Raw genomic sequence first — 26672 nt, 5'->3', positions numbered from 1 at the left:
AGGGAATACTTTCAGAGCATCAATATGGTTTCCGTAAAGATCACTCTACAACTTATCTCATGTTAGATCTGTTTGATCGTATATTTACTGCTAAGAACAGTGCCAAGCATCCTGCAATTATCTTCCTGGACATCAGAAAGGCATTTGATACTGTTAACCATGATATTCTCATTCAAAAGCTGAAACATTATGGAATAAAAGATACTGCATTGAGCTGGTTTAGGAGCTTCCTCACAGATAGATTACAGCAAACTAGAGTTGGGAGTAGGATAAGCAGTTTACATTCATTGAACTCTGGAGTGCCTCAAGGAAGTATATTAGGACCAATTCTATTCAGCATTTTTATCAATGACCTGCCTAATGCATGCCTATTTTCTAAACCTTATCTATTTGCTGATGACGGTGCATTATATTTTGACAATATATCTAGAGGAAACTATGGTAACATCAAACAAGAGTTGAAATTAGTTATCAGATGGCTTCAGGCTAATAAACTATCCCTGAATAATGAAAAAACAAAACTAATGATCCTTGACTCTAAGCCTAACCTTGATGCCATCCTTGTTGAAATTTGTGATGACCTTACTTTGGTAATCTGTGAAACTAAATCCCATAAGTACCTTGGACTTATAGTTGACAGCAGATTGACATTTAATGAACATATTGATAACATTAAGAAAAAGATATCCAAAAGAATTGGTGCTATGTATAGATCAAAAAAACTTCTCCCTCTTAAGTTCAGGAAGATGTTTGCTAATGCACTTATGTTGCCACATTTTGACTACTTAGACACCATCTGGTCAAGAACATATAAAAAACGACTAGGAGAGTTAGATATCATGTACAAAAAGGTTGCTAAAATAGCCCTAGATGTAAACATCAGAGAGAGGTCGGTTAATGTATACAAAAATATGGGATGGCTTCCTCTCCATTTGAGACGACAGGTTCATCTTAGCTCATATATGTACCGTATAATCAATGAAACATGTCCAAAGCATTTTATCGGGAAATTCTCGTATATTTCTGGTGGATCACGTGAGGCAGAAAACTGCAATCTTTTTACTCCTAAATCAAGATCTCACAAGGAGTTTAACTATCTAGGAACTAAGGCCTGGAACATATTACCAAAGTCCCTTAGAGAGTGTGACGACGTTAAGAAATTTTCTAAGTTATACAAAGAAACTCTTATGAATATGTTGCTAACTGATGAGAATTACCAAGGGGATAACTCTTACGATAAATTCATGATCCCACCCAACACTAGCCAATGTATCTAGACAGTTATGTTATTTCGGTTAAGTTATCTCAGTACATAAGTGAATCCAATCTATCCCCTGCAATCAAAGTATTTCCATGCCTATTAAGCTATTACAGGAAATTAGGAACATCAGTGGAAAGGTGCACTGTCAATCATTATTGCTCCATACCTCCAGTCCTCCTGTTATGTGCAATTCTCACTGTATGCTCCTCATTTGTATCAATTATATTGATGCTACATTGTTATTGAATATGAAATAATTTTCAACCGTATTAATTTATTAACTTATTGTAAATAGCAAGTTTGACAAAGGGATTACGTTTATTTTACCCAGAGTTCGTTTAAGTTTAGTATTGTAAATAGTTAATTTGACGAAGGGAATACGTCTATTTTACCCTGAGTTATGTTTTAGTTCAATCTTGACACAATTTTAAAATTATAATTTAATTATTTTATATATATGTATTGTCCATAACTAGGGTGGCCTGCTAACAGAACCATGATCTGCCTTGATTCATCCTTCAGCACAGAGAAAAGCTCCTTTTTTTATACATTATGATTACAGAGGATCTGATATTTAGATATATATTGCTGTGCTGTAAAAATTGACTTTATTTATTTATTTATTTATTTCTATCATGGACAACTTGGGTGTTTTCTTAGTGCTTCTACTTGTGAAGAAACCAAAGGTTCAATTCTTCTCCAATCAGTCTCCCCCTTTTGAACTAGTGAGATTAACTATAGAACGACTTAAAAGGAATCTAGCTGTTTATAACGCGCAAAAATTGTGAACGCGCCTTTGTGATGTGTTATTAGGAAGAAATTCGGATTTAGCGGGATAATCACAGACCCTGCATACAAAGTATTTCCCGCCCTAAAGAATATGCTAGAAGTTCTGGGTGAGTTTTCTACATGTTTGTCAGTCACGATTGTCTTTCTGCCGAACGGAAAAAAAAAATGTAAGCAATTTTTGCGCTAGCGCCTAGCGACCACGCGCGCGCAATATAACCGAGCCGCGCATAATAATATGTAATTAATAATTTTAGCATATCCAAGCTTCCAAAATCGACCATAACTTGACTTCTGATGATAAATTTGTTAATTCATTAATACCATTCTAGAGGTAATCGTTTAAACTTCAATTCAGTTTCAAAGTTTAGTCCGAAAGAAGGTCAATTTTGTCTAAAATCGCCACTAAAGAGACAAATTCGGATTTGTGTACAGAAAATAAACATTTTGGCAGAACTTTCAAAGTCTTCAGCATTCTCTCTGGTATTGAACTGTTCAATTTCTCAGGTTTATACAACCCCCGGAAGTACAGACAACAAAGCAGACATAATCTGGAATATCGATAACCTCTAAAGCTCTGAGAGGACCCTAAAATAAAAGCAACTCCTGGAGGCTGGGATTATCGAAGATTTTCACGAATTCCACGAAACTCACGCCAGCTGCTTCACACATCGAAAATGATGAGAGGCTGGTGGATTGAAGTGTAGTCAAACAGTATTTGTCAAACAGTATTTTTCAACAGTAAGTTTGGCAGTTTGAGATGCACTTATAGATTTTCTTTCCCTACTGCACTCGCCACTCAAGTCTCAGATTTGATTTTACTCAACCGTATTATTATTTAGTTCCTTTTATTAAAATCTGTTTCAGATGTGGACAGTAATGCCCACTGGACAACTAAGAAGTGCTCCTTCGTTACCCTCCTTCTCCAAACACTACATGTCAATAGTCCCTACAAAAAGTTTTAAAACAAGCAGTCTCGACCTTCCTTTCCCACCGTGACAGGCAGAATTAATAGAGCTATCAAGTATTAGTAACTGCTAAAGAGGGATTGTCGTTGAGAGAGGCACTTAAAGACCAATCCAGAGCTTTCTGCCTTCAGAATGTTCTTTTCGCAGCATACCAAGTTTTATACCAGATAGAAACAGAATCCTTAGCAAACTGGGCCCAGCCCAAAACGGACCAAATCAGACTGATAAAAACTGCTCATAATCATATCTGCAGCTATAGCAGCAATTTAAAATTATGTAATAGCTGATATCGACGACTCCGAACTGAATACTAATCGATGCAGATGCAATACTGGTCACGTCTGTTACTTGTATTTAAAAATAATCAGAGACAGACAATGTTATTTCTATAAAATTCTAGTATAATGATGCTCTGCGTATTATACTTATAGTTATAGCTGCTTTGCCATTTCTAATTATGAATTTCATCCTAGAGTATAACTTTTAATATAATTAACTAATCAATATTAACCAAACACTAGAAAGTTTTTGTTGAAAACTTGTTTCAGTTAAAACAAAATTAAAGTCTAGACAGGGATTTGAACCCTCAGCTACCACAGCCAATCGCCTGCTTAGCGAACTAGGCTATCCTGCTGGAGGTCGAAAATCAATATTAAATACCATATTGTAGACCTTGCGCATTCCCTGCGCAAAGTTACTCTTCGACGGTGCAAATTTTTAGCCATTTTGGGGCGATTGCGCGGCACGAAAGCTTTAAACCTTCATAACTCTACCCAGGAACAGTCCCCAGAACTGATTAAGCTTGCGATGTCCGAGTTAGAGCATGTACTTTAAGAGGATGTAAGATTTATCACAGCTACGTCCACACAGTGGCATCGCAAACGGGTATAGTCGCGAACGCGTAGAAACCGCAGGGAGCCAGGCCAAAATTTTTGTACAAGTGTCAGCCGCGCTACCAGGTTGAAGAGTATGTTCAATATTTAAAAGTTATACATGTTTACTAATATCAGAGTCTTCACATAGCCATGTGTATACGCGTACTGCGTGAGGCGCTTGTTTCACCTTCGGCGGTCGCGCGCTACTGCAAGCGAAAGGGCTCTGGTTAGAGCAAATCAGACTCCAATCCAGCTGCAAACGTTAAACATCACAGTTCAACCGCCAAGTACCGTTTAAGTGAACACCGAGACACGAGGTTTAGGTGTTATTTAATTTTGTAAATCACTTTTATGGATGGATGATTTAGTAGTTGTTGTAGAAAATTACAGTCACCGCCCATAGGATTAAACAGGATTAAACAGGATTAAACATGAAATTACCAGAGAGAACACTAACGGACTCGTCTTGGCTATACAAGAATGAATAAATGAATAAATGAATAAATGAATAAATAGAATTATCAAAACTGAATCATTTAAAAATAGTAAAATTTAACCGTTTACAATTTCACGAAAATAAAAGAAGATCGTCTATAATAATTTAAGGTAATACAGTAAATAAAGTTCGAGTACTACATCTGTTTGCGAGGGTTAAGGGACGTTTTAGGAGGATTACGTAGATTTGAGGAGTCTGTAAGGTACTTCCCGAACTCTTTTATATGGGGTGAGTTCATTATTGCTCCATATTCTTTTAGCATCAACAGGCTTTTGAGGTTGTCAGAGAGGTTGGACCTGAGTTGATGGTAGTAGGGGCACTCAGTTAGGACGTGGTCTTCGGTTTCTAGAATAGGAGTTTCAAAGAAGGGGAGCTCCTCTAAAAAACGTATGACATCCGTTTCTGAGGAGCAGCAGAAGCGACACGTTTTAAGAGCTGTGTTGAGTTGATCTTTGGTGTAGCGACCTTTTTCTATCCTAAGATCGTGACTGCTAGATCGGAGTTTAGCAATATTGACCCTTTTAAGCCGGCAGGGGAGCTGTAAATAGGGTTCTTCGCCAAACTCGAATTTAACCGCTGTGTAGAAAGACATTTTGGGCTGGTTGAGGAGATCTCTCTTCCAATGGTCAACAAATGTCTCATGTATGTACTCACAAGCGTCTAGGGTGGGTGATAACTGCGGCTTGGAGACTGTACTCATCTTGGCAATAGTTGACCACGCATCATACCAGGTTAGATTCAGTAGCTTTTGCTCTTGAAAGGTGTGGTGCAAAAGAGTGTTCACGTTACCTTCTACCGCCAGGGATGCCCGATGGAAGTAAGCTAAACATTGGGGAATGACGGTAACTGTCCAGGGGGTTCTACCAGTGTCACCATAGCAGAAGTTGTTATTAGCTTTCTTGTGAACGCCTAGTATCCATTTGAGAATCTTCAGATGAGTTGTTTCGAGCGGATCTTTAGCTGCAGATTTAGGCAGGCTCACTTCTTCTTTTTTCGACAGGATAGCCTTTACGATGTTTGTTGATGAGAGCCAGACGGGACATGCATAGGTCGCTACAGGCTTTACTAGACTATCGATGAGTTTAAGCATCGTGCTGGTAGTGAGCGCTTTCGTGTTGATAATTCGCCTCATTGAGAAGAATGAGCGTAGAGCTTTCTTCCTAAGTTCGTCGATAGCTTGCTTAAACGATCCATTCAGAGAGAATTGGATTCCGAGATAGCAGTATCTTTTTACTGGTATAATGTCCAGGCTTCCTAGTTTAAAGCCATAAGAACATTTAAGTGTTCGTGAACTTGTATTGAAGACCATCACACTGGTTTTGTCGATGTTAACTGATAACTCCCATTTTTCTGCATAGTCGTGCAAGCAATTCAGCAACGATTGTAGGCTGAACGCGTCAAGTGCTAGGAGGACTAAGTCGTCAGCCCATAGTGTTCTAACCAATCTTTCCCCTTTAGCAAGATCACCCTGAACTCTACTGTGGTGAGTAGAGTGTTACACTTTGTAACTGTGCTTAGCTTTTCCTAGTATAGTTTTCAGTTAATCTTTCTAGTAAGATAGGAACTGTTATTGATATTTCTACTTGTATTTATTCTATAATGTATTGCATTACAAATTATATACGTTTTCAGATAGATAGATAACAACCATCGTGATTTCATTGCATACATCAGAGCAATAAACAGTGGTAGCAGCAAGCGCAAGCTCAAACTACAACGACGTCAACTAAAACTCAAACTACATCAACTACAACTACGTCAACTACTGTGAAGATGTCAAAGGACACACCATCATTTAATGGGACTGGTTATAAACGGTACCGCCAGCTTGCTAAGATATGGGCAACTGTATCAACGGTATCAGAGGAACACAAAGCAATGACGCTGATCATGTTTCTCAAAGACAAAGCATTAGACATTGCTCTAACCATAGATGAAGCACTTCTTAAGACCAAGAAGGCTGATGCTGAGACAACTGAGACTAAAGTCGGTGTTGAGCTACTTATAGCCAAGTTAGATGAGATTTACCTAGAGAGTGATGATACTCTTGGAAAATATGAAAGATTTGAAAATTTAAGAAGAAACTCAGAACAGAGAATGACTGAGTTTATCCTGATATTCGAGAGTCTAGAACGAGAACTGAAGACAGAAGGAGTGACACTTCCTGAACTAGTGCTGGCCTATAAATTACTAAAAGCTGCAAATCTGTCCAATGCAGATGAGAAGTTAGCTAGAGCCACCTGCACAGCTATGACAATGGAAGATATGAAGAAATCACTCATGAGATTGGCTGATTCCCAACTCAATAAGTCCAAATCAGAAGAATCTGATGGTCTTCCTATTAAAGTGAAAGCAGAGCCATGCTATCTAGCTTTAGACGATGGACAACTTCCAACAGAAGCTGGTAAAAAAGAGACAATAGACTCAAATACTCTCCCAGAAGAGCAAATAATGTTCAATAGGAACAGACCTGGAAACAATGTTAGAGGAAAACAGAGAGCTTTCGGCCCCAGGTCAATATCATTAAAAATATGTCGTATATTATTATATCTGGGTGAAATATGTCATGGTTTTTATCACCCGATGGGGAATTTTTGGGCCCCAAAATGATCCAAATTGGCAGAGCCCGATCCAGGGGGACAAAGCCTGCTACAGGCGAGTCCTAGAAAAATTTATTAAAAAATTCTTAACTTTTTTGATATAATTTTTCAAACACAAGGATATTTTTTATATGATATCCCCCGTCAGATATTTAGATCCATGTCAAATATGCGCTCATCTGATCAAATATGCGGGGACGTTTTTCATGTCAAGTTTTGCCTGTAAAATGCAGGTAAAAATATGCGTGAACTTTCTCAGATATTTGTAAATCATGACATGATGTCAAGATTTCGGATGTCATGATTTCGGATGTCATGAAAATATCAAAATATTCGCAAAATTTTTTCAAGAAATTTATTCGAAAAATTTTTTTTAAAGGAATTCTGTAATCAACTATTTCTGAAATTAAATTAATTTGTAACAAAATTTAACAATAATTTTGTTATGTCGTGGTTTTCCTTCGAAATATGTCGTATATTAATATGCGAAATATGTAATGATATTGACCTGGGCTTTCGGCCAGAGAAATGACAACAGACAGGTTTGCTACGGATGCTACTCTCCAGGACACTGGATCAGAGACTGCCCTCTTAGAGCTCCTTTCAGACAGCCAATGAACTTCCAAAGGCCGCCTTACCAACAACACACCATGCCTTATGACCAACACTCAGGCTACAGACAAGGATCGCCCAACCCAGCCTATTACAACCAGCAGACTCCTTATTATCTATCAGACATGATTCCCAACAATGAAGAGTTTTACGGATACAACCAAGAATACTATGAAAAACCTATGCCTACAGCGAAACCCATATTCTTCCAATGGAACGTCCGTCAAGAAGAAGAAGCTGTTTTTCTAGTTGGAGAAACTGTCAATAAAGCTTTGTCAGACTCAGGAGCAAGTAGAACAGTAGCAGGGGAAAACTGGTATTCGTGCTTTCTAGATTCTCTAGATGACGAGACAAGAAGCACTGTTAAAGAATTCCCAGCAGAAATCATCTTTAGATTTGGAGTAGGAACCCTAGAATCTTCTAAGAAAGTGATTATCCCAGTCACAATTTGTACCCACAAAATTCTGCTTGAAGTACACATCGTTAACAGTGACATACCTCTTCTATTATCTTTGAAATCAATGAAGTACATGGGAGTGCAACTTAATTTCGAGACAGACACCATTACCATCCGTGGAGAAGATTACAAGCTAGAGTTGACTCAATCAGGTCACTATACGATCCCAATCCAGGAAGAAAACATGATGGTTCCAAAACAAGAAGCAGATGAGCAGATGAATAGTGAAGAGAGATCTCACGCCAGAGCTCAAGAAACAAACTTTGATCATAATTCTACTTTAAGAGACTTCAACATTCCAAATCTTGATCCTGAAGAGATAAGTGCTCAAGTAAAACCTGAGATCCAAACCATTACTAGAACGACAGATCAAGAAGAACCACAGGAAACAACAAACAACCTACCTGGTGGAACTGCAGAGCCTACAATATTTGAAGTTAAAGACACTCCAGAAACAACTATTGAGAGAACTACCGAAGAAGTGGATCAAACAAAGAAACCTCCAAAGGCAAGGAAACCTATGAAGAAAAATGAAGGCTTGATAACTGCAGTAAGTGAAGGAGACACAGTGGTATTCCAAGAACCTGGTTCGGATACATGGCACAAAGTGCAGCTTAAGTCTAGAGGATACACTGTCAACAGCATGAACAAGAACTACTGGAATGTCATTTCAAAAGACGGAAGTTTTTCCGGGGTCAATTTAGACAAAGTAGACTGGCTACTTAAGAAAGACCCTCCTAAACCTCCTCCCATAGTTGAACCCAATGGAAATGAAGAGAGTATCAAGTTTGCCGAGATGATGTCTGAAGAAGTTTTTGTCCTGAGAACAGTGCCAAGCACATACTACAACTAGACTGGTATTTCTGAATGTGTTAAGTTCTACGGTCTATCTTGAGTGTTTCTCTATATTTTGTCTGGGCAGTCTGTTTAGAGAGAAGTATAGGATTAAGGATGAAAGCTTCCTTTGTGAGGACTGAGGATTGAGAAATTAGGCTACAGATATCAAAGGTTTGCAGTTTACTACAAACTGACCTGGACCCAACGGAGTTGGCTCTTGAGACTTGAGAACTCACCATACTTCAGAATGCCTTTTAACATTGTAATGAACAAACTTTTATAACATTTTAATGGACATTGTTAAATTATTAATTTATTCAATATTTAGCTTATTCTTCTAAGTTGTTTTTTTTAACAAGCCTTTTATACTTTTGAATCGATGTTGTTGTTGTTTTAGACTTTTGAATTGATTTATCTATCACAGTTAGTAGTTCCATACCTCTGGGGTTTTAACTTTTATATTTTAGACTTAGATAGGGTGGAGATTGTTCTAACCAATCTTTCCCCTTTAGCAAGATCACCCTGAACTCTACTGTGGTGAGTAGAGTGTTACACTTTGTAACTGTGCTTAGCTTTTCCTAGTATAGTTTTCAGTTAATCTTTCTAGTAAGATAGGAACTGTTATTGATATTTCTACTTGTATTTATTCTATAATGTATTGCATTACAAATTATATACGTTTTCAGATAGATAGATAACAACCATCGTGATTTCATTGCATACATCAGAGCAATAAACACATAGGAGGTGGCTTACTTTGATGCCGTTTAAAATTGGGACATTCAACTCTTCGATTTGTTCCAGTCTGATGGAAAGTTCGTGGATATAAACTTTGAAGAGCTCAGGGGACATCGGGTGCCCTTGTTCTGTGCCGATGGTAACGTCGATAGCAGCGGAGAGCTTTTGGATCAGCTTAACTCGGGTTGACGAGTTGTTATACATGTGGCTGATGCAAGTGAAGAAATTGCCTGAGAGACCCATGTTGCCCAGTTTGAACAGAAGTGCATCCCTGCATACACTGTCAAACGCCTTCCGATAATCGACGAAGCAGGCAAATAGTCGCTTCTTCTCTTTTTTGACATATTTCTCTATGATAGTGTTCAGGGTGAGCAAGTGGTCATTACATTGTGCTCCACTCCTGAATCCCAGTTGATACGGTCGGTCGGGACAAGCTATTTCCCTAAATTCTATCAGCCGTTTAAGGAGCAAGTTCGAAAATAGCTTGCCAAGACAGCTGCCAATGATAATGGCCCGATAGTTATCGGGGTTCTGACGGTCACCCTTTTTATGGAGTGGAGTGGTGATAGAGTTGTTCCAAGGGTAGGTTCCGCACTGAAGACAGGCATTAAAAAGCTTAACTAGAACAAGTTGGAGTTGCTCGTTGGAGTTTTTCAGCATCTCGTTTGATATCAGGTCATCGGACACACTCTTGTTGTTCTTCAGTTTCTTGATCGCATCTTTTGTCTCCTGTAAGGTGAAGTCTCGATTCAAAGTGTCGACTAGGTTTTTAGTGTTCTGCAGCTCGTCGGTTGTGGGAGTAGAGACGACGTCATCATCTGCGTGGTGATTCTTACTACACTTACGGTTGTAAAGGTCGTTAAAAAATTTATGAAAGAGGAGAAGATCATAAATGTCAAATGGCTCTTCATCTTTGTGTTGTTCGGACAGTTGCTTGAGCGCCGCCCAGTTAACATTACCACTTTCGTTTATCTTTTGATTCATCTCGAACAGATATTTCCCCTTTTTCGTGCTCTTAATAGCCCGGTACTCCTTTTTTTTTGAGAAAGTGCTGATTGCGAAGGAAATTGCTGTGTGGGTTGCGATTTGCATTCCTGTCAGCTCTACTAGCCGCACTTTTCGCACGCCTGCAGTTAAGATCAAACCATTTTTTCTTGTTAGTACGTGTTCCACGTTTGGTTGTAGTAACTGAATTCGCAAGGTTGTGATATGTTGCGACCAAATCTCTATTGAGCCGTGTTGCTTCGTCTGCTGAGTTCGCTGGTTGGTTAAGGAGGTGTTCTATTTTGTCCTTAAATGTCTGATCATTCTGTGCCGAGCGAAACTGGGTTGCTGAGTCGGCAGAGAGATTCTCTGATCTGTTCCATTTGAAGGATTTGGGTGCATCCTGGATGTCTTTAGTGTCATTACTGATAGAGATCCTCTTTAGGTGATTGGTAGAGATAGTCATAGAGAGTGGCCTGTGATCGGAGTACTGGGATATGCTCTCGATTTTGAGTTGGCGAATTTTATCGTGGAGACTCGTGGATACGCAGATATAGTCAACAGTGCTAACACCGTGGCGTTGAATACAAGTGGGTGCACCAAAAATGTCACCCAGGGTCCTACCATTGAGAATGACTAGACCAGTTGTTTGTAGGAGTTCGATGAAGGGTCGCCCGTTTGTGTTCAGCTTAAGGTCCGAGTTGTTGCGTTTCGTCAGCTGTTTGCAGTAATGGGCGTTAAGTTCGTAGTCTTTCAGGTGTCTATTGTCAGACATCATGTCATCCATTGTGCCAGTTCTAGCGTTAAAGTCACCGAGAAGAATGACATCCTCGCTGAGCGGTATATCTGCCAGGAATTCTTGGAGGTGTTCTAGAGTTGAGTTGCTGACTTCAGTTTCTATATCTCTCCTCCGCTTCTTGAAAGAACCATTGGTTGGAGAGTCGTATACAAATTAACTAAATAGGTGTTCCTCTCAAGATCAAAATAGTTGGCTTTCAGCTTAACTACAACGATGTCCTCCGAGGCGTTCATCTGGACATGAGTTACACCGGCTTGTAGGCTTTTATGGACTCCAATACAGACACCACCAGAATTTGACCCCTTTCGGTTTGAGTTAAAGCAGCAGTAGTTACTAAAGTTAATCTCCCCTTTAGTTTCTTGCAGTGCAAAGATATCGTGGCTTTTGAAGAGATCTTGGATTTCGGGTATGTCGACTTTAGGTCCTTCAGTTTTGTCCCGAGAGTGGTTGATGTTCCAACACAGGAACCTAAGGGAGTGCCGGGACCTCTTTGATGTAGATTTAGTCATCGCTATACCTGTTAGTGCTGCGTCTTGCTTTGTTGCCCTCGTGGTAACTTAATCGGGGGAGGCGTAATGTCTTCCTCAGACCTTCCCTGAGGCGAAGCCAGAGCATGTTTTGGCCTCTCTGACTGAGTTTGAAGCCTGTGCTGGGCGAATAAGTGCTTTGGTCGCCAATCTTCTCATTTGTGAAGGTGAAGATCCTATCTTTGACTTCCGGCTTGTGGTTGTGGAGCCAAGTTATATGGTTTCTGATCTCCTCGTTGATGATACGTAACCTGTCATTGATATAAGAGTCATTAGAGGAGGGTATCAGCGCTGAGAAGCATATCTGTGCTGCTGTGGTGTTAAGCAGATGTAAGTAAAGTTCCTTCACGTGGCCTACAAGACCCGTTTTCTTGTAGAGAAAGTCATTAATCCCCGTGTGGATATATATGCACTCTGGTTTGAGTCGCTTTAAGGTTTTGTTAAGTTGTTTTGAGTTCTTTCCCAAGTCAGAGTAGCTAGTTGCTTTAAAGCAGTGAACATTGAACTGACTGTTAAAGCGTCTTGGATCGAACTCATCAAAGTTCTCATCGTGGATCAGGAGTACCGTGTGTCGCCTGTAGCTTTTCCTGTCATTGATGGAGGAGCTTGTATTGCTGTTGTTCTCCCGCAGCAGTACGTGGTTGCGATGGCCATTGTTACCAAGTCTGTCCTGTTCACGGTGATTCTTGGTGTTATGCTTGTTTGCTACGGTGAATCTTTTGTTGTCGTCTTTTTTAGCAACCTCTGACCATAACTGGGCTGTTGTCTGAGGCGTACCCACTGTGGCATTAGTTGGGCTGTCACGAAGCGTACTCAGTTTGCCATGGCTGAGTGTTGGCCTGGAGTTGGTTGTAGGAGGACTATGGGCAGTTACTTTGATGTCAGCTAAGGATTGGTTGCTGCTACTCAGTGCTTGTAATGTCTCCTCTACATTTAACTCGAGAACCTCTATCCTCGTCCTGTTTGAGGCACTTGTGGTTTCATTCGCCTCGACGGTAGGGCGAAGCTCATGTTTCAATTCTAAAATTGACTCGTGTGTTTGGTTGAGAGTAGACTTGGCAATTGCCTTTGTGGCTTTTGTTAAGTTTTCATGGCCAATTTCAAGGGTCTCGATTCTCATTTTGTTTGCAGAATTGGTTGTTTTCATATCTTTAAGAGTGAAACTTTGCATAGTGTTTAGTTTATCTGACAACTGGGCTTTGGAGTTGGTCAATTTCTCTAATATCATGTTCTGCTCATCTACTGCTGCTCGAAGTTTCTCAAGATCATCCCTAATTCCATTCAGTTTGGTGTCAATTGGGCCTAATTTGTTTTTAATGGCAATTGACATGCTTTTATCCGATGTGGTTGGCGATGATATAATGAGGTCAGAGATTGCTTTTTGTTGTAGCATCTCATCTTTGAGTTCAAGCAAGCTATCCTGAAGCACCGACATGGACCGTTTCAGCTCTGAGCAGTTATTGCAACTGGACTGTGTCAGGCTAGGTGGTCCTCGGGGTTAGCACCCAGGTTTTGTCTGTTTTCATCATTGTTATCATGAGTGATTTGCTCATCAATTTGTAGAGAGATCCTAGCATCACCTGAACCAGTAGAGTCTTTATCCCGCTTTTTCTTCTTTTTGCTCTTCAACTTTTTACTTTTCGAGCTCTCAGTAAAAGATTGCATCTGGGATGGTGTGGAGTGGGGTTTAGTATCCGGGCTGCTGGCCGGGTGTCCATCTGGCGTTGTGTGGTCACCAAGATTATCGGAATTTGGCTCATTTACGGGAAATTCGGTGTTCTGTGACTGGATAGTATTGTCATAGAGTAAGTTCCCATGTAGTTTCTCGTCTAGACGGTCAAAAACGAGTCGAGTTGTTACATGACACCCGTGTTGGCTTTTGCAGAATGCAACAAGGTCGTTTTTTCTTTCTCGGGCGGAGTTACTCAGGGGGAGATTGTTTGCGAGGAGCTCCAATTTAATCACCGAGTCTCCGAGTTTGTTGGTTAGATGTGTGACCAGTTTCATTGTTTCCGTACTACCAGTGGTCTTGCACGTTTCAAGAATATCGCAGACCTTCTTCTTATTCGCAGTGACGTTGTTAGAGCCCTTTAATCCAAGGGTTGACATTAAGGACATCAAGGCGTTCTTTTTGTGCGAATTCACTGCGTTTTTAAATAGATCAAGTGTAATGTATCTAAACACAATAGGATCGATGTTGTTCACATTAGGTATTTCATAGTTGATCTCTTCTCCCTCTATGACATTAACTGAGTTTTCACTGTGTGGTTTATCAGTTGTGCTTCTTGATTCAAGGGAATGGTCGACACTTGTAATGTCGTGTTTGGTGCAGTAGGCATCAGGAGCGGTAGTCGAGCCAGTAGGGATCGGAAGCGACGTCTCGATCGTAGTTATGAGTAGGCTAGCAGACGTTTCAGTGGTAGATACTGGTGGTGTTATATCAGGAGTGGGGGGTTCAATGTCGCTGATGTTGAGCTGCGATTTCGTTGTCAGTGAGGTTGCTGAGTCATCTCTGACTTCTGGTACATCTTCGACATATGGAATGATCAGGACTTGTTCATCTCCGCTATCGCCTCTTTTAGTCTCGGGAGGGAAGTAGCAGTGAAGGTGTTTAGTTGACTCAGGGGACAGCGTAACTAGGCTGAAGTTGCCTAGGCTCACATCACAGACTTCGGTGGCCTCTATGGCTGGGTTAAATCTGAGTGGGGTGATGCTGAGGTCTCTAGGCTTTCCGATATGGAGGATAACAAGAGGCATATCATCGTCTTTGTGTGTGTTCTTCAGCGGCATTCTGGAGGTCCTGTCAAATGAGTAGACAATTCTGAGGCCGTTGAACAGGAGGTTTTTGTTTCCTAATGCTCCTAAGCGGGTGTTGATGACTGCGAGCAAGGCTTTCAGAAAGTTTTTGTCTTCAGGGTTGCTAGGGCTGGATGTTTTTGGTTGCAGACCAGATTTGAGGTCATTGCACAGTGATCTAATAACACTGGGGCGCCAAAACAGTTCAGTGCAGCTTGATATGGATTGACCTGGTGTGATTTCTGGGGAAACTTAGCTTCCCGAAGAGCGTCTTTAATCGCTGATTGAACGGAATGGAGTGAAATTTCGGAGTCTTCGAAGAAAGATCGATCACTCAGTTCAAAGGGATGTCCGTCGCATGTGTGGAGGCCTTGATCCTGTATCATATACCTTTTGTAGCGTTATTGGTTATGTCACGGGTCGGATGAAAGATTATCGGCCAAGAATAAACGTACGTGCTCGCTATAGATACCCACGCAAATATTGCGCGGGTGAAGATATTGGTATCGTTAGCAAATAGAATAAAAGTACTGTTAAATTTTAAGAAATGGCAATATATAAACTGAATGTGGGCCTCCTATCCTGTTATGTGGGTCTCCTATCCTGTGCATTGCAAGTGTGTAAAAAGGACGAAAAATGAATAATTGTTTTGCTTAAAATACCTATAACTTCTAAAATATCAAATTTTTTGAAATAATTTGTACAGGATTGTAATAAACTTGGTCAAACGCAACTTTTTGTACCAAAATTATAATATCTGAAGGAGCTGGAGCAAGTTTTTCAAAAATGTTTCAAAAATTCACAGGTCCAAATATTGAATATTTACTAAAACTGTGGACGTTGTAGCCAAAAGCTATAAAAACTGAAAAATTTGCGCGGAAAAAGTGCGCGCAGTGACCAAGCGCCGCAAAAAGCATTTTTAGTGAATTTCTGCTTAAATATGAAATTGTTATATTTACATTTTTAGACACCTTTTGGTACAAAATTTATCAAAATCGGAGGGATTATTACACAATATACATAAACTATACGCCTATTATATAGCAATTCATTTTAGTGGCCTGGTTGACGACTGTTACACAATTATGTTAAAAAATTTTGTTTTTTTTAATGACGAAGGCTGTAAAATTTTTACAGTTCTAAAAATGAAGAAATCAGGAAGAATGTTTAAACTAGTGATGATTTTTATTTCATTATTCTTAATCTAATCTAATCTTTAAAAAAATTGGGTTACAATTTACCAGCATCTTGAACTTAAAAACTGCAAAACTGAAAACGTTTCCTTCAATCTCATTCCTACATTCCTCAGAAGACGAGCTTTGAGTTCTCCTAGATTTGTTTATGTAAAGTTTGTAGATATTTCACTATACTATTTTATATCCTATCTATTAATTAGATCGCAGTGCTCACGGCCTGTACTGCGTGAACGACAGAAATATGTTTTAAATTATTTTGCTTCTGAAATTTTGGCTCTAGTAATTAAGAAATGCGACATGTAATTGTAAGATAACAATTAAATAGATCCTGTGCGCAGCGACTACAGCTGACCTACGAATTTCTGAACAATTGAAAATTGTGGCTGTGTGCGCGGCGTACTGTATATGTGTTTGAAATTGAAATTTGAATTTATTTATGAATATAACATTATGTATTGATTGTTTTGTGGTAAATAAAAATTTTTCTTTCCTAAAAAAAATTTTTTCTTTCCTGTATTCGTCAAGAAAGTACTGTAAATTTCGGTTCAGATGTTAAATATAAGCTAGCCTTTATGTGGTCCACAGGGCTAAGGAAACGCCACACACTTCTCACCCAGCTATGTATTGTTTTTGTATATTAGAGCTTTAGCCACAGGTAGGGTGGTCTGCACGGAGCCCAACAGTTTAGAAGGTAATTGGCGGGATATCAATCAGAAATTTCATTAATTTCCAGGAAAAATTCTCGAGGGCTAGGTCCTGAAAAATATTTTCGGCTAATAATGATCAGGGTGACATGAACTTTGGGGAAAAGTAGTTTCCAGGAAAATTTTAAAAATTTTTTGCTTAGAAAATTTTCGGCCCGAGTCATTCTCGATACATACATTGAAAGGCAGTCTCCCCGCTTCCGAACTCCTATTGCATTATAGGGGAGGCCTGCCCCATATCGGGGTAGAAAACTTATTTTTACTGGATTATTTTCAGCTTGGAAAGGCAAAACGTTTGGTACCAAATTTAAGATATAATTTAAAATACATTTTTTTTAAAAATTTTACAAAACATACAAGGTCGGACCCTTGTGTTCGAGCTCGAAAATTGTTGAAGGTCGAAATACAATAAAAGGGCAAAAATTGTCTATTAGGTGTTCGAAATGTTATTTAGATTCTAGATGAATATTTGATTTAAATTATTTCGTCCTTAACTTAAATCTTAACTAGGTTAAAATTTTGTAAAAAATTGTGGGTTTTTTACATTTTAAATTTTAAAATGGCATAAAATTGTCCATATTATGCCATTGCCCCCCCCCCCCCCCCCCCCCCATTTAATCCGGCTGCTAAAGAAGTAGTTTGAAAGGTACGTGGCCGGATATCGTAACAATGATTTCGGCTCATAATGATCAGGGTAGCATATTCCAGGGAGAAGAGGAAACTGTGGAATTTGAAATGGTGGAATGCAATTACTCATAAGCTCTGATCAGCACTAAATTCGGCCTCAACCTGTCACCTGGCCTTTTTACATTTCAGTAGCAGCATGTCACCTGACCTTTATACATTTCAGTAGCAGCATGTCACCTGACATTTATACATTTCAGTAGCAGCATGTCACCTGACCTTTATACATTTCAGTAGCAGCATGTCTGTTGAGCAAATAGCTCCCCTCATATCTCAGGCCCTCTCGGCTAATAAAAGTGAACAAGATGCAGCCCAGGAGCAACTCAATGTCTTCAAACCGCATCCAGACTATGCCACCAGCCTTCTGTCAATTCTACTCCGACAGGTTAGTCAGTTTTTGTATTTCTTTATTTTTCTAATCTCGTCAAGGGAAATATATCTTAAGACAATTGAAATTTGTTCCTTCTCAAGACATCTCATTTATACTTGATAACTTCAGGACGCCCCTCTATCAGTGCGTCAGATGGCAGGTGTACTACTCAAACAGTTTGCAGACAGTTCCTGGCAGGACTGTCCACACACAGCTACAAAAGAGGTCGTCAAGAATAACATTCTCCCAGGTCTGGGTGACAGCCTTAGTAAAATCAGGTTAGAGAAGTTGCTCAGATACTATCCAGTATATCTGGAGGGGGGGGGGGGGGGGGGGGGGGGCTTAGTAAAATCAGGTTAGAGGAGTTGCTCAGATACTATCCAGTAACCACTGGAATGCATTGTCAGCTCGTGTTGAAGCAAAGCTAACTGTGGTCTGTGGACACATGTGACATGCTGCCCTGATATCTGGGGGGGGGGGGGGGGGGGGGGGGGGGGTGGGGGGGGGGGGGGGGGGTGGGGGGGGGGGCTTAGTAAAATCAGGTTAGAGGAGTTGCTCAGATACTATCCACTGGAATGCATTGTCAGCTCGTGTTGAAGCAAAGCTAACTGTGGTCTGTGGACACATGTGACATGCTGCCCTGATATCTGGGGGGGGGGGGGGGGGGGGGGGGGTGGGGGGGGGGGGGGTGGGGGGGGGGGCTTAGTAAAATCAGGTTAGAGGAGTTGCTCAGATACTATACAGTATATCTGGGGGGGGGGGGGGGGGGGGGGGGGGGGCTTAGTAAAATCAGGTTAGAGGAGTTGCTCACATACTATCCACTGGAATGCATTGTCAGCTCGTGTTGAAGCAAAGCTAACTGTGGTCTGTGGACACATGTGACATGCTGCCCTGATATCTGGGGGGGGGAGGGCACATGCTGCCCTGATACTGGGGGGGGGGGACACATGCTGCCCTGATACTGGGGGGGGGGGGGACACATGCTGCCCTGATACTGGGGGGGGGGGACACATGCTGCCCTGATACTGGGGGGGGGACACATGCTGCCCTGATACTGGGGGGGGGGGGACACATGCTGCCCTGATACTGGGGGGGGGGACACATGCTGCCCTGATACTGGGGGGGGGACACATGCTGCCCTGATACTGGGGGGGGGGGACACATGCTGCCCTGATACTGGGGGGGACACATGCTGCCCTGATACTGGGGGGGGGGGACACATGCTGCCCTGATACTGGGGGGGGGGGACACATGCTGCCCTGATACTGGGGGGGGGGGGGGGACACATGCTGCCCTGATACTGGGGGGGGGGGGACACATGCTGCCCTGATACTGGGGGGGGGGACACATGCTGCCCTGATACTGGGGGGGGGGGGGGGCACATGCTGCCCTGATACTGGGGGGGGGACACATGCTGCCCTGATACTGGGGGGGGGGGACACATGCTGCCCTGATACTGGGGGGGGGGACACATGCTGCCCTGATACTGGGGGGGGGGGACACATGCTGCCCTGATACTGGGGGGGGGACACATGCTGCCCTGATACTGGGGGGGGGGGGACACATGCTGCCCTGATACTGGGGGGGGGGACACATGCTGCCCTGATACTGGGGGGGGGACACATGCTGCCCTGATACTGGGGGGGGGGACACATGCTGCCCTGATTATACATATATCTGGGGGGGGGGGGGGGCGTATATTTGGGGGGGGGGAGGGGGCGTGTGACACATGCTGCCCTGATATCTGGGGGGGGGGGGAAACATGCTGGGGGGGGGGGGGGACACATGCTGCCTTGATACTGGGGGGGGGGGGGGACACATGCTGCCCTGATGCGTATATCTGCGGGGGGGGGGGGGGCGTATATCTGGGGGGGGGGGGGGCACATGCTGCCCTGATATGTGGGGGGGGGGGGGGCGGGGTGTCATGAGTATTTTGGTATGTAATGTGAGATAGTAACGAGGTTAATGACTGAGTTTTGGTTTCAGGAGCTCTGTGGCAGCTGTAGTATCAGAGATAGCTTGTGTAGATTTCCCGGACAACTGGACGGGTCTGTTTGACCAGCTGCTGAGTATGATGGGAACTGGGGACCCTAACCAAGTGCATGGAGTTATGAAGGTTCTCTCTGAGCTGGCTAGTGACATTACTGACAGTCAGGTAATGTGAACCACGCTGTGTGTAAAAATAATAATAATAATAATAAATTGAAATTTAATAACACCGCTTTTAAGATAAATCTTATACTCAGCAGTGTTTGAACTAGTCATCCCAGAAAATATCATGAATACTGAGCTAAAAAATAACATATGCTTGAAAATATATCGTCAATACTAAAGCCCGAAAATGGTACTTAAATATATTATGCAAATATCGAATTCCAAATATGACCACAATAGTTATCGATAAAGTTTTTCAAGTTCAAGTTTTAAGCATTTACGAGCATATTATGAATCATAAGCCTTATAGTTATAACTATAAGGGTTATAGTTATATATAAATTTGGTCATTGCGAACATTTTCCAACATTGGAAAAGTTTCTACATCCTTCCTAGCTCGAAACACAAAAATTATGCGATATTTTTTACTTCGGTAGGTACTGTAGTTTATTGCCGAGTACTTGTAATCTATCATTCTCGGTACCTCAGATGGTTAAGTACTATTAACTCTTCAGGTCTACACAGTGGCCCCAGTCCTCTTCCCCCGGCTTATCCAACTCTTCCAAACGGAGACGTTCGGGCCAGCTACACGTGCCCGCGTCCTCTCCATATTCGGAGTGTTTACCACTCTAATCAGCCACATGGACACAGTGGACCACGCTGCTAATGAGAACCTACTGTTCCCCATACTGCCAGGTCTGGTGGACACCACTATATCCCTGATAGGAGCTACTGTTTCTGTCAGACAGGATTACAAACTACAGACTGAGTGTGTTAACTTCCTATCTAAACTCGTACAAACTTTCCCTAAACAGATGGGAGATAAGGTGAGTACTATCTAGTAGTCAGTATGCTCTATTGTGCCCCCCCCTTTAGGGCTAGTGGTGCCCTAAACTCGTACATCACGATGTAACTGAGTCGATATATTTTAATGTTGCCATGGGGTGGCAAGTCCCCATACATCGTGGTCCGGTAGTTTCATTGCGTCCTAATATATGAATTTTCATTAAGATTGGACTGAGTTATGAGCTAAAAACTATATGCCCATATTTGGGCATACTCACCAAATTTGATCGATTTTGGCCCATAAATTGGTCAAATATCAACCAACTTCTACAGGTATCGAGTGCTCTCCCAGTGCTGTGGACCCTTCTCACCAAGAATGCAGAGAATCACATCACTACAGTTGTTAACAACCCTGACTATGTAGAGGACGATGTTAGCTATTTTACATTTCACTTCAATTGTCTTTTGGTTTCACTATAGCCTTCTCCTAAAATCTTAAACTATTGACATTTGACACCCTCTATATCTAATCCCTAAACTATTCACATGTTCAGGTGGATAGTGACGGATCTGAGATGGGGTTCGGGAGTCTGGTACAGGCCATATTCGAGTTTATACAGGCTTTAACGGAACGTAAGAAATACAAGGCTATGATAAGGAAAGTGTTACCTGACGTTCTTTTCTATCTCATCACCTACCTGTCTATACCTGAATACCAGGTATTACCCCCGTTATTTACTTTTCTATCCCATCACCTACCTGTCTATACCTGAATACCAGGTATTACCCCCCGTTATTTACTTTTCTATCTCTTCAATATAGAAGTTTCTGAACATTTTGAACAACAATTAAACAACAATTAAAAATATTCTCAAGTAAAAATCTTTTAATGAAATTTTCATTTTTCACCTAAAATTTCAAAAATTAATGTTGCTCACAATCTTCTGGAACGTCCAAAAAAGTAACTTTTAGCTGCCCTAGACGATCTTTGGTAAAATACCTATAAATACCTATTATTCCCTCCGATTTCAAAATAGGTATCGGTATTTAATAATATTTATTTATATGGTATACCTGCTAGATGGAGTTAGATTGTACAGTAATTGTTAACGTTATGGTAACTCTGCTAGATGGAGTTAGATTGTACAGTAATTGTTAACGTTATGGTATACCTGCTAGATGGAGTTAGATTGTACAGTAATTGTTAACGTTATGGTATACCTGCTAGATGGAGTTAGATTGTACAGTAATTGTTAACGTTATGGTATACCTGCTAGATGGAGTTAGATTGTACAGTAATTGTTAACGTTATGGTATACCTGCTAGATGGAGTTAGATTGTACAGTAATTGTTAACGTTATGGTATACCTGCTAGAATTTAGATTGTACAGTAATTGTTAACGTTATGGTATACCTGCTAGATGGAGTTAGATTGTACAGTAATTGTTAACGTTATGGTATACCTGCTAGATGGAGTTAGATTGTACAGTAATTGTTAACGTTATGGTATACCTGCTAGATGGAGTTAGATTGTACAGTAATTGTTAACGTTATGGTATACCTGCTACATGGAGTTAGATTGTACAGTAATTGTTAACGTTATGGTATACCTGCTAGATGGAGTTAGATTGTACAGTAATTGTTAACGTTATGGTATACCTGCTAGATGGAGTTAGATTGTACAGTAATTGTTAACGTTATGGTATACCTGCTACATGGAGTTAGATTGTACAGTAATTGTTAACGTTATGGTATACCTGCTAGATGGAGTTAGATTGTACAGTAATTGTTAACGTTATGGTATACCTGCTAGATGGAGTTAGATTGTACAGTAATTGTTAACGTTATGGTATACCTGCTAGATGGAGTTGTGGAATGTACAGTAATTGTTAACGTTATGGTATACCTGCTAGATGGAGTTGTGGAATGTACAGTAATTGTTAACGTTATGGTATACCTGCTAGATGGAGTTGTGGAATGTACAGTAATTGTTAACGTTATGGTATACCTGCTAGATGGAGTTAGATTGTACAGTAATTGTTAACGTTATGGTATACCTGCTAGATGGAGTTAGATTGTACAGTAATTGTTAACGTTATGGTATACCTGCTAGATGGAGTTAGATTGTACAGTAATTGTTAACGTTATGGTATACCTGCTAGATGGAGTTAGATTGTACAGTAATTGTTAACGTTATGGTATACCCGCTAGATGGAGTTAGATTGTACAGTAATTGTTAACGTTATGGTATACCTGCTAGATGGAGTTAGATTGTACAGTAATTGTTAACGTTATGGTATACCTGCTAGATGGAGTTGTGGAATGTACAGTAATTGTTAACGTTATGGTATACCTGCTAGATGGAGTTAGATTGTACAGTAATTGTTAACGTTATGGTATACCCGCTAGATGGAGTTAGATTGTACAGTAATTGTTAACGTTATGGTAACTCTGCTAGATGGAGTTAGATTGTACAGTAATTGTTAACGTTATGGTATACCTGCTAGATGGAGTTAGATTGTACAGTAATTGTTAACGTTATGGTATACCCGCTAGATGGAGTTAGATTGTACAGTAATTGTTAACGTTATGGTATACCTGCTAGATGGAGTTAGATTGTACAGTAATTGTTAACGTTATGGTATACCTGCTAGATGGAGTTGTGGAATGTACAGTAATTGTTAACGTTATGGTATACCTGCTAGATGGAGTTAGATTGTACAGTAATTGTTAACGTTATGGTATACCTGCTAGATGGAGTTAGATTGTACAGTAATTGTTAACGTTATGGTAACTCTGCTAGATGGAGTTAGATTGTACAGTAATTGTTAACGTTATGGTAACTCTGCTAGATGGAGTTAGATTGTACAGTAATTGTTAACGTTATGGTATACCTGCTAGATGGAGTTAGATTGTACAGTAATTGTTAACGTTATGGTATACCTGCTAGATGGAGTTAGATTGTACAGTAATTGTTAACGTTATGGTATACCTGCTAGATGGAGTTAGATTGTACAGTAATTGTTAACGTTATGGTATACCTGCTACATGGAGTTAGATTGTACAGTAATTGTTAACGTTATGGTATACCTGCTAGATGGAGTTAGATTGTACAGTAATTGTTAACGTTATGGTAACTCTGCTAGATGGAGTTAGATTGTACAGTAATTGTTAACGTTATGGTATACCTGCTAGATGGAGTTAGATTGTACAGTAATTGTTAACGTTATGGTAACTCTGCTAGATGGAGTTAGATTGTACAGTAATTGTTAACGTTATGGTATACCTGCTAGATGGAGTTAGATTGTACAGTAATTGTTAACGTTATGGTATACCTGCTAGATGGAGTTAGATTGTACAGTAATTGTTAACGTTATGGTAACTCTGCTAGATGGAGTTGTGGAATGTACAGTAATTGTTAACGTTATGGTACACCTGCTAGATGGAGTTAGATTGTACAGTAATTGTTAACGTTATGGTATACCTGCTAGATGGAGTTAGATTGTACAGTAATTGTTAACGTTATGGTATACCTGCTAGATGGAGTTAGATTGTACAGTAATTGTTAACGTTATGGTATACCTGCTAGATGGAGTTAGATTGTACAGTAATTGTTAACGTTATGGTAACTCTGCTAGATGGAGTTAGATTGTACAGTAATTGTTAACGTTATGGTATACCTGCTAGATGGAGTTAGATTGTACAGTAATTGTTAACGTTATGGTATACCTGCTAGATGGAGTTAGATTGTACAGTAATTGTTAACGTTATGGTATACCTGCTAGATGGAGTTAGATTGTACAGTAATTGTTAACGTTATGGTATACCTGCTAGATGGAGTTGTGGAATGTACAGTAATTGTTAACGTTATGGTATACCTGCTAGATGGAGTTGTGGAATGTACAGTAATTGTTAACGTTATGGTATACCTGCTAGATGGAGTTAGATTGTACAGTAATTGTTAACGTTATGGTATACCCGCTAGATGGAGTTAGATTGTACAGTAATTGTTAACGTTATGGTAACTCTGCTAGATGGAGTTAGATTGTACAGTAATTGTTAACGTTATGGTATACCTGCTAGATGGAGTTAGATTGTACAGTAATTGTTAACGTTATGGTATACCTGCTAGATGGAGTTAGATTGTACAGTAATTGTTAACGTTATGGTAACTCTGCTAGATGGAGTTAGATTGTACAGTAATTGTTAACGTTATGGTAACTCTGCTAGATGGAGTTGTGGAATGAAGACCCAGAGAAGTACGTGGAGGATGATGACGAGGATAGCATGAACTACACAGTACGAACAGGAGCTATGGAGCTGCTCATGGATCTGGCTACTGAACTGAAGACGTCCTACGTAGAAGCGCTCATGAACGCCATCACGCGGCACATCTCCTCCTGCGGGAATATCGCGGAGGGGTATAACTGGAAGTTATATGAAGCGTGTGCAACAGCTATGAACATCAGTGGAGACGTGGTGGAGGAGTGTTTGGAAGCTAAGAAGGTGGATTTCAACTTTGGAGCTTTCTACAACACGGTTGTGTTGCCCGGACTAAATGTAGATAAGCCTTATCTACGAGGGAGACTAATATGGATGACAGGGAGCTACATTAAGCGCCTCCCCTCGGAAGAGTCTCTAAACACGCTGCTAGAACACACCTGCACTGCTCTCAAACCAGGCACTCCTGCTGCAGTTATGATAGGTGCTATGAAGGGGGTCTACGCTATGTGTGCTGAGCTCACTGAGCCAGAAGAGAAACTGGTAATACTTTTTTATTCTACACCGCCATTTTTATTATACGGTTTCGCATTTCAGTGGGAATTTGATATCACCACTGCAAACTTTACGTAGAAAATTACAAACAAGTATGTACTGTTTCAGGTATTGCACAAGTCAATGGAGCTTATAATCCCCTCTCTGTTTGACCTGGCAGGTAATATGGAGGGAGACCTCCTCATGCTCTGTCTAGACGCCCTCAGAGTCAGTGTGGGCTTCAGACCTGATATTGTAGCTGTAGAGGCAGACAAAGTCAACACGTTCCTGGTCGAGCTGTTCGTTAAACACGCTAGTGACACTTTCGTCGTCAGTCAGGTTGCAACTTAAACAATCAATTAAATCAGGTTGAAACTTAAACAATCAATTAAATCAGGTTGAAACTTAAATAATTAATTAAATCAGGTTGAAAGTACTCAATTTTTCCACAACGAACCATTTATATGGTCCATATCCCCTAACTCCCTCTCAGTATAATATTTCATCCCTTACCCCCCGGCCCTGGCCCCTATATCTGGTCCCTAACCCCCCTATATCTGGTCCCTAACCCCCTATATCTGGTCCCTTACCCCCCTATATCTGGTCCCTAACCCTAACCCCCTATATCTGGTCCCTAACCCTAACCCCCTATACCTGGTCCATAACCCCCCTATATCTGGTCCCTAACCCCCCTTTATCTGGTCCCTAACCCTAACCCTCCTCAGCAATAGCAGCAAATCTGGGGAAACTTGGTGGACATTGACTTTTTTTCACACAATTTGAGTATGTTGACTTCAACATTATGTTGCAGCTCATTGTGGTTAATCTCAATGTTGGAGTGATGTTTTTCTGGTGCACAAAACACTGCAGTACGGTTATGTTGAATAATTGTGGTTAATGGGTCATCTATGTGGCCACTATGCTATGGTGGTTAAAATACCAGTTTTAGGGTTAACCACCATTTTGAGATATGATATTATGAACTGAGTAGTCATTATATTGAGATCATATCATGGTGCAACTATCACAAAAGTTTTCAAACCTCATGGGGGGCATTTTGTGGTCCTAATGGTGGTTAAATTGAAGATGAACGGTGAGCTATAAATATTGCTCTGATTATAGATGTATAGTGGTGGTTGTTCATTTGTGCATGGATGATAATTTTTTATCACAAATGTGCAATTTAATAGTATGGTTGATTTGAGGTGGTTAATATTTGTAAAAAGTGCTAAAAAGATGGTTAAAATGTCAAAATTTGTTGTTAACCACCAATCAAAACATTATTAA

At 40.7% G+C, this 26672-nt stretch overlaps 2 protein-coding genes across 3 annotated transcripts in view; one reads left to right on the top strand and one right to left on the bottom strand.

Annotated features, from left to right (window-relative positions):
• Positions 1-26672, bottom strand: part of LOC134826129 (uncharacterized) — a 365739-nt gene that overhangs the window by 139174 nt on the left and 199893 nt on the right. The gene's annotated exons all lie outside the window — the stretch shown is intronic.
• The window catches only part of LOC134826128 (importin-9-like), a 45739-nt gene that overhangs the window by 6418 nt on the left and 12649 nt on the right, over positions 1-26672 (top strand). Inside the window, exons 2-9 of one of the 2 annotated variants that reach the window (XM_063838410.1) lie at positions 17555-17705; positions 17820-17968; positions 19677-19845; positions 20360-20671; positions 20964-21062; positions 21185-21349; positions 24861-25394; positions 25515-25724. In XM_063838410.1, coding sequence (XP_063694480.1) covers positions 17562-17705; positions 17820-17968; positions 19677-19845; positions 20360-20671; positions 20964-21062; positions 21185-21349; positions 24861-25394; positions 25515-25724 — 1782 coding nt within the window. In that variant the 5' untranslated portion in view covers positions 17555-17561. Of the gene's footprint in view, positions 1-17549; positions 17706-17819; positions 17969-19676; positions 19846-20359; positions 20672-20963; positions 21063-21184; positions 21350-24860; positions 25395-25514; positions 25725-26672 lie in introns of those variants that run through there. The other variant, XM_063838409.1, reaches the window with a different exon arrangement.

This window comes from Bolinopsis microptera, chromosome 1 (genome assembly GCF_026151205.1).
Source record: "Bolinopsis microptera isolate Bmic1 chromosome 1, MBARI_Bmic_1.0, whole genome shotgun sequence".
Taxonomy (NCBI): Eukaryota; Metazoa; Ctenophora; class Tentaculata; order Lobata; family Bolinopsidae; genus Bolinopsis; species Bolinopsis microptera.
Note: the sequence above shows the minus strand (reverse complement) of the source record. Positions and strands in the feature narration are given on the sequence as shown.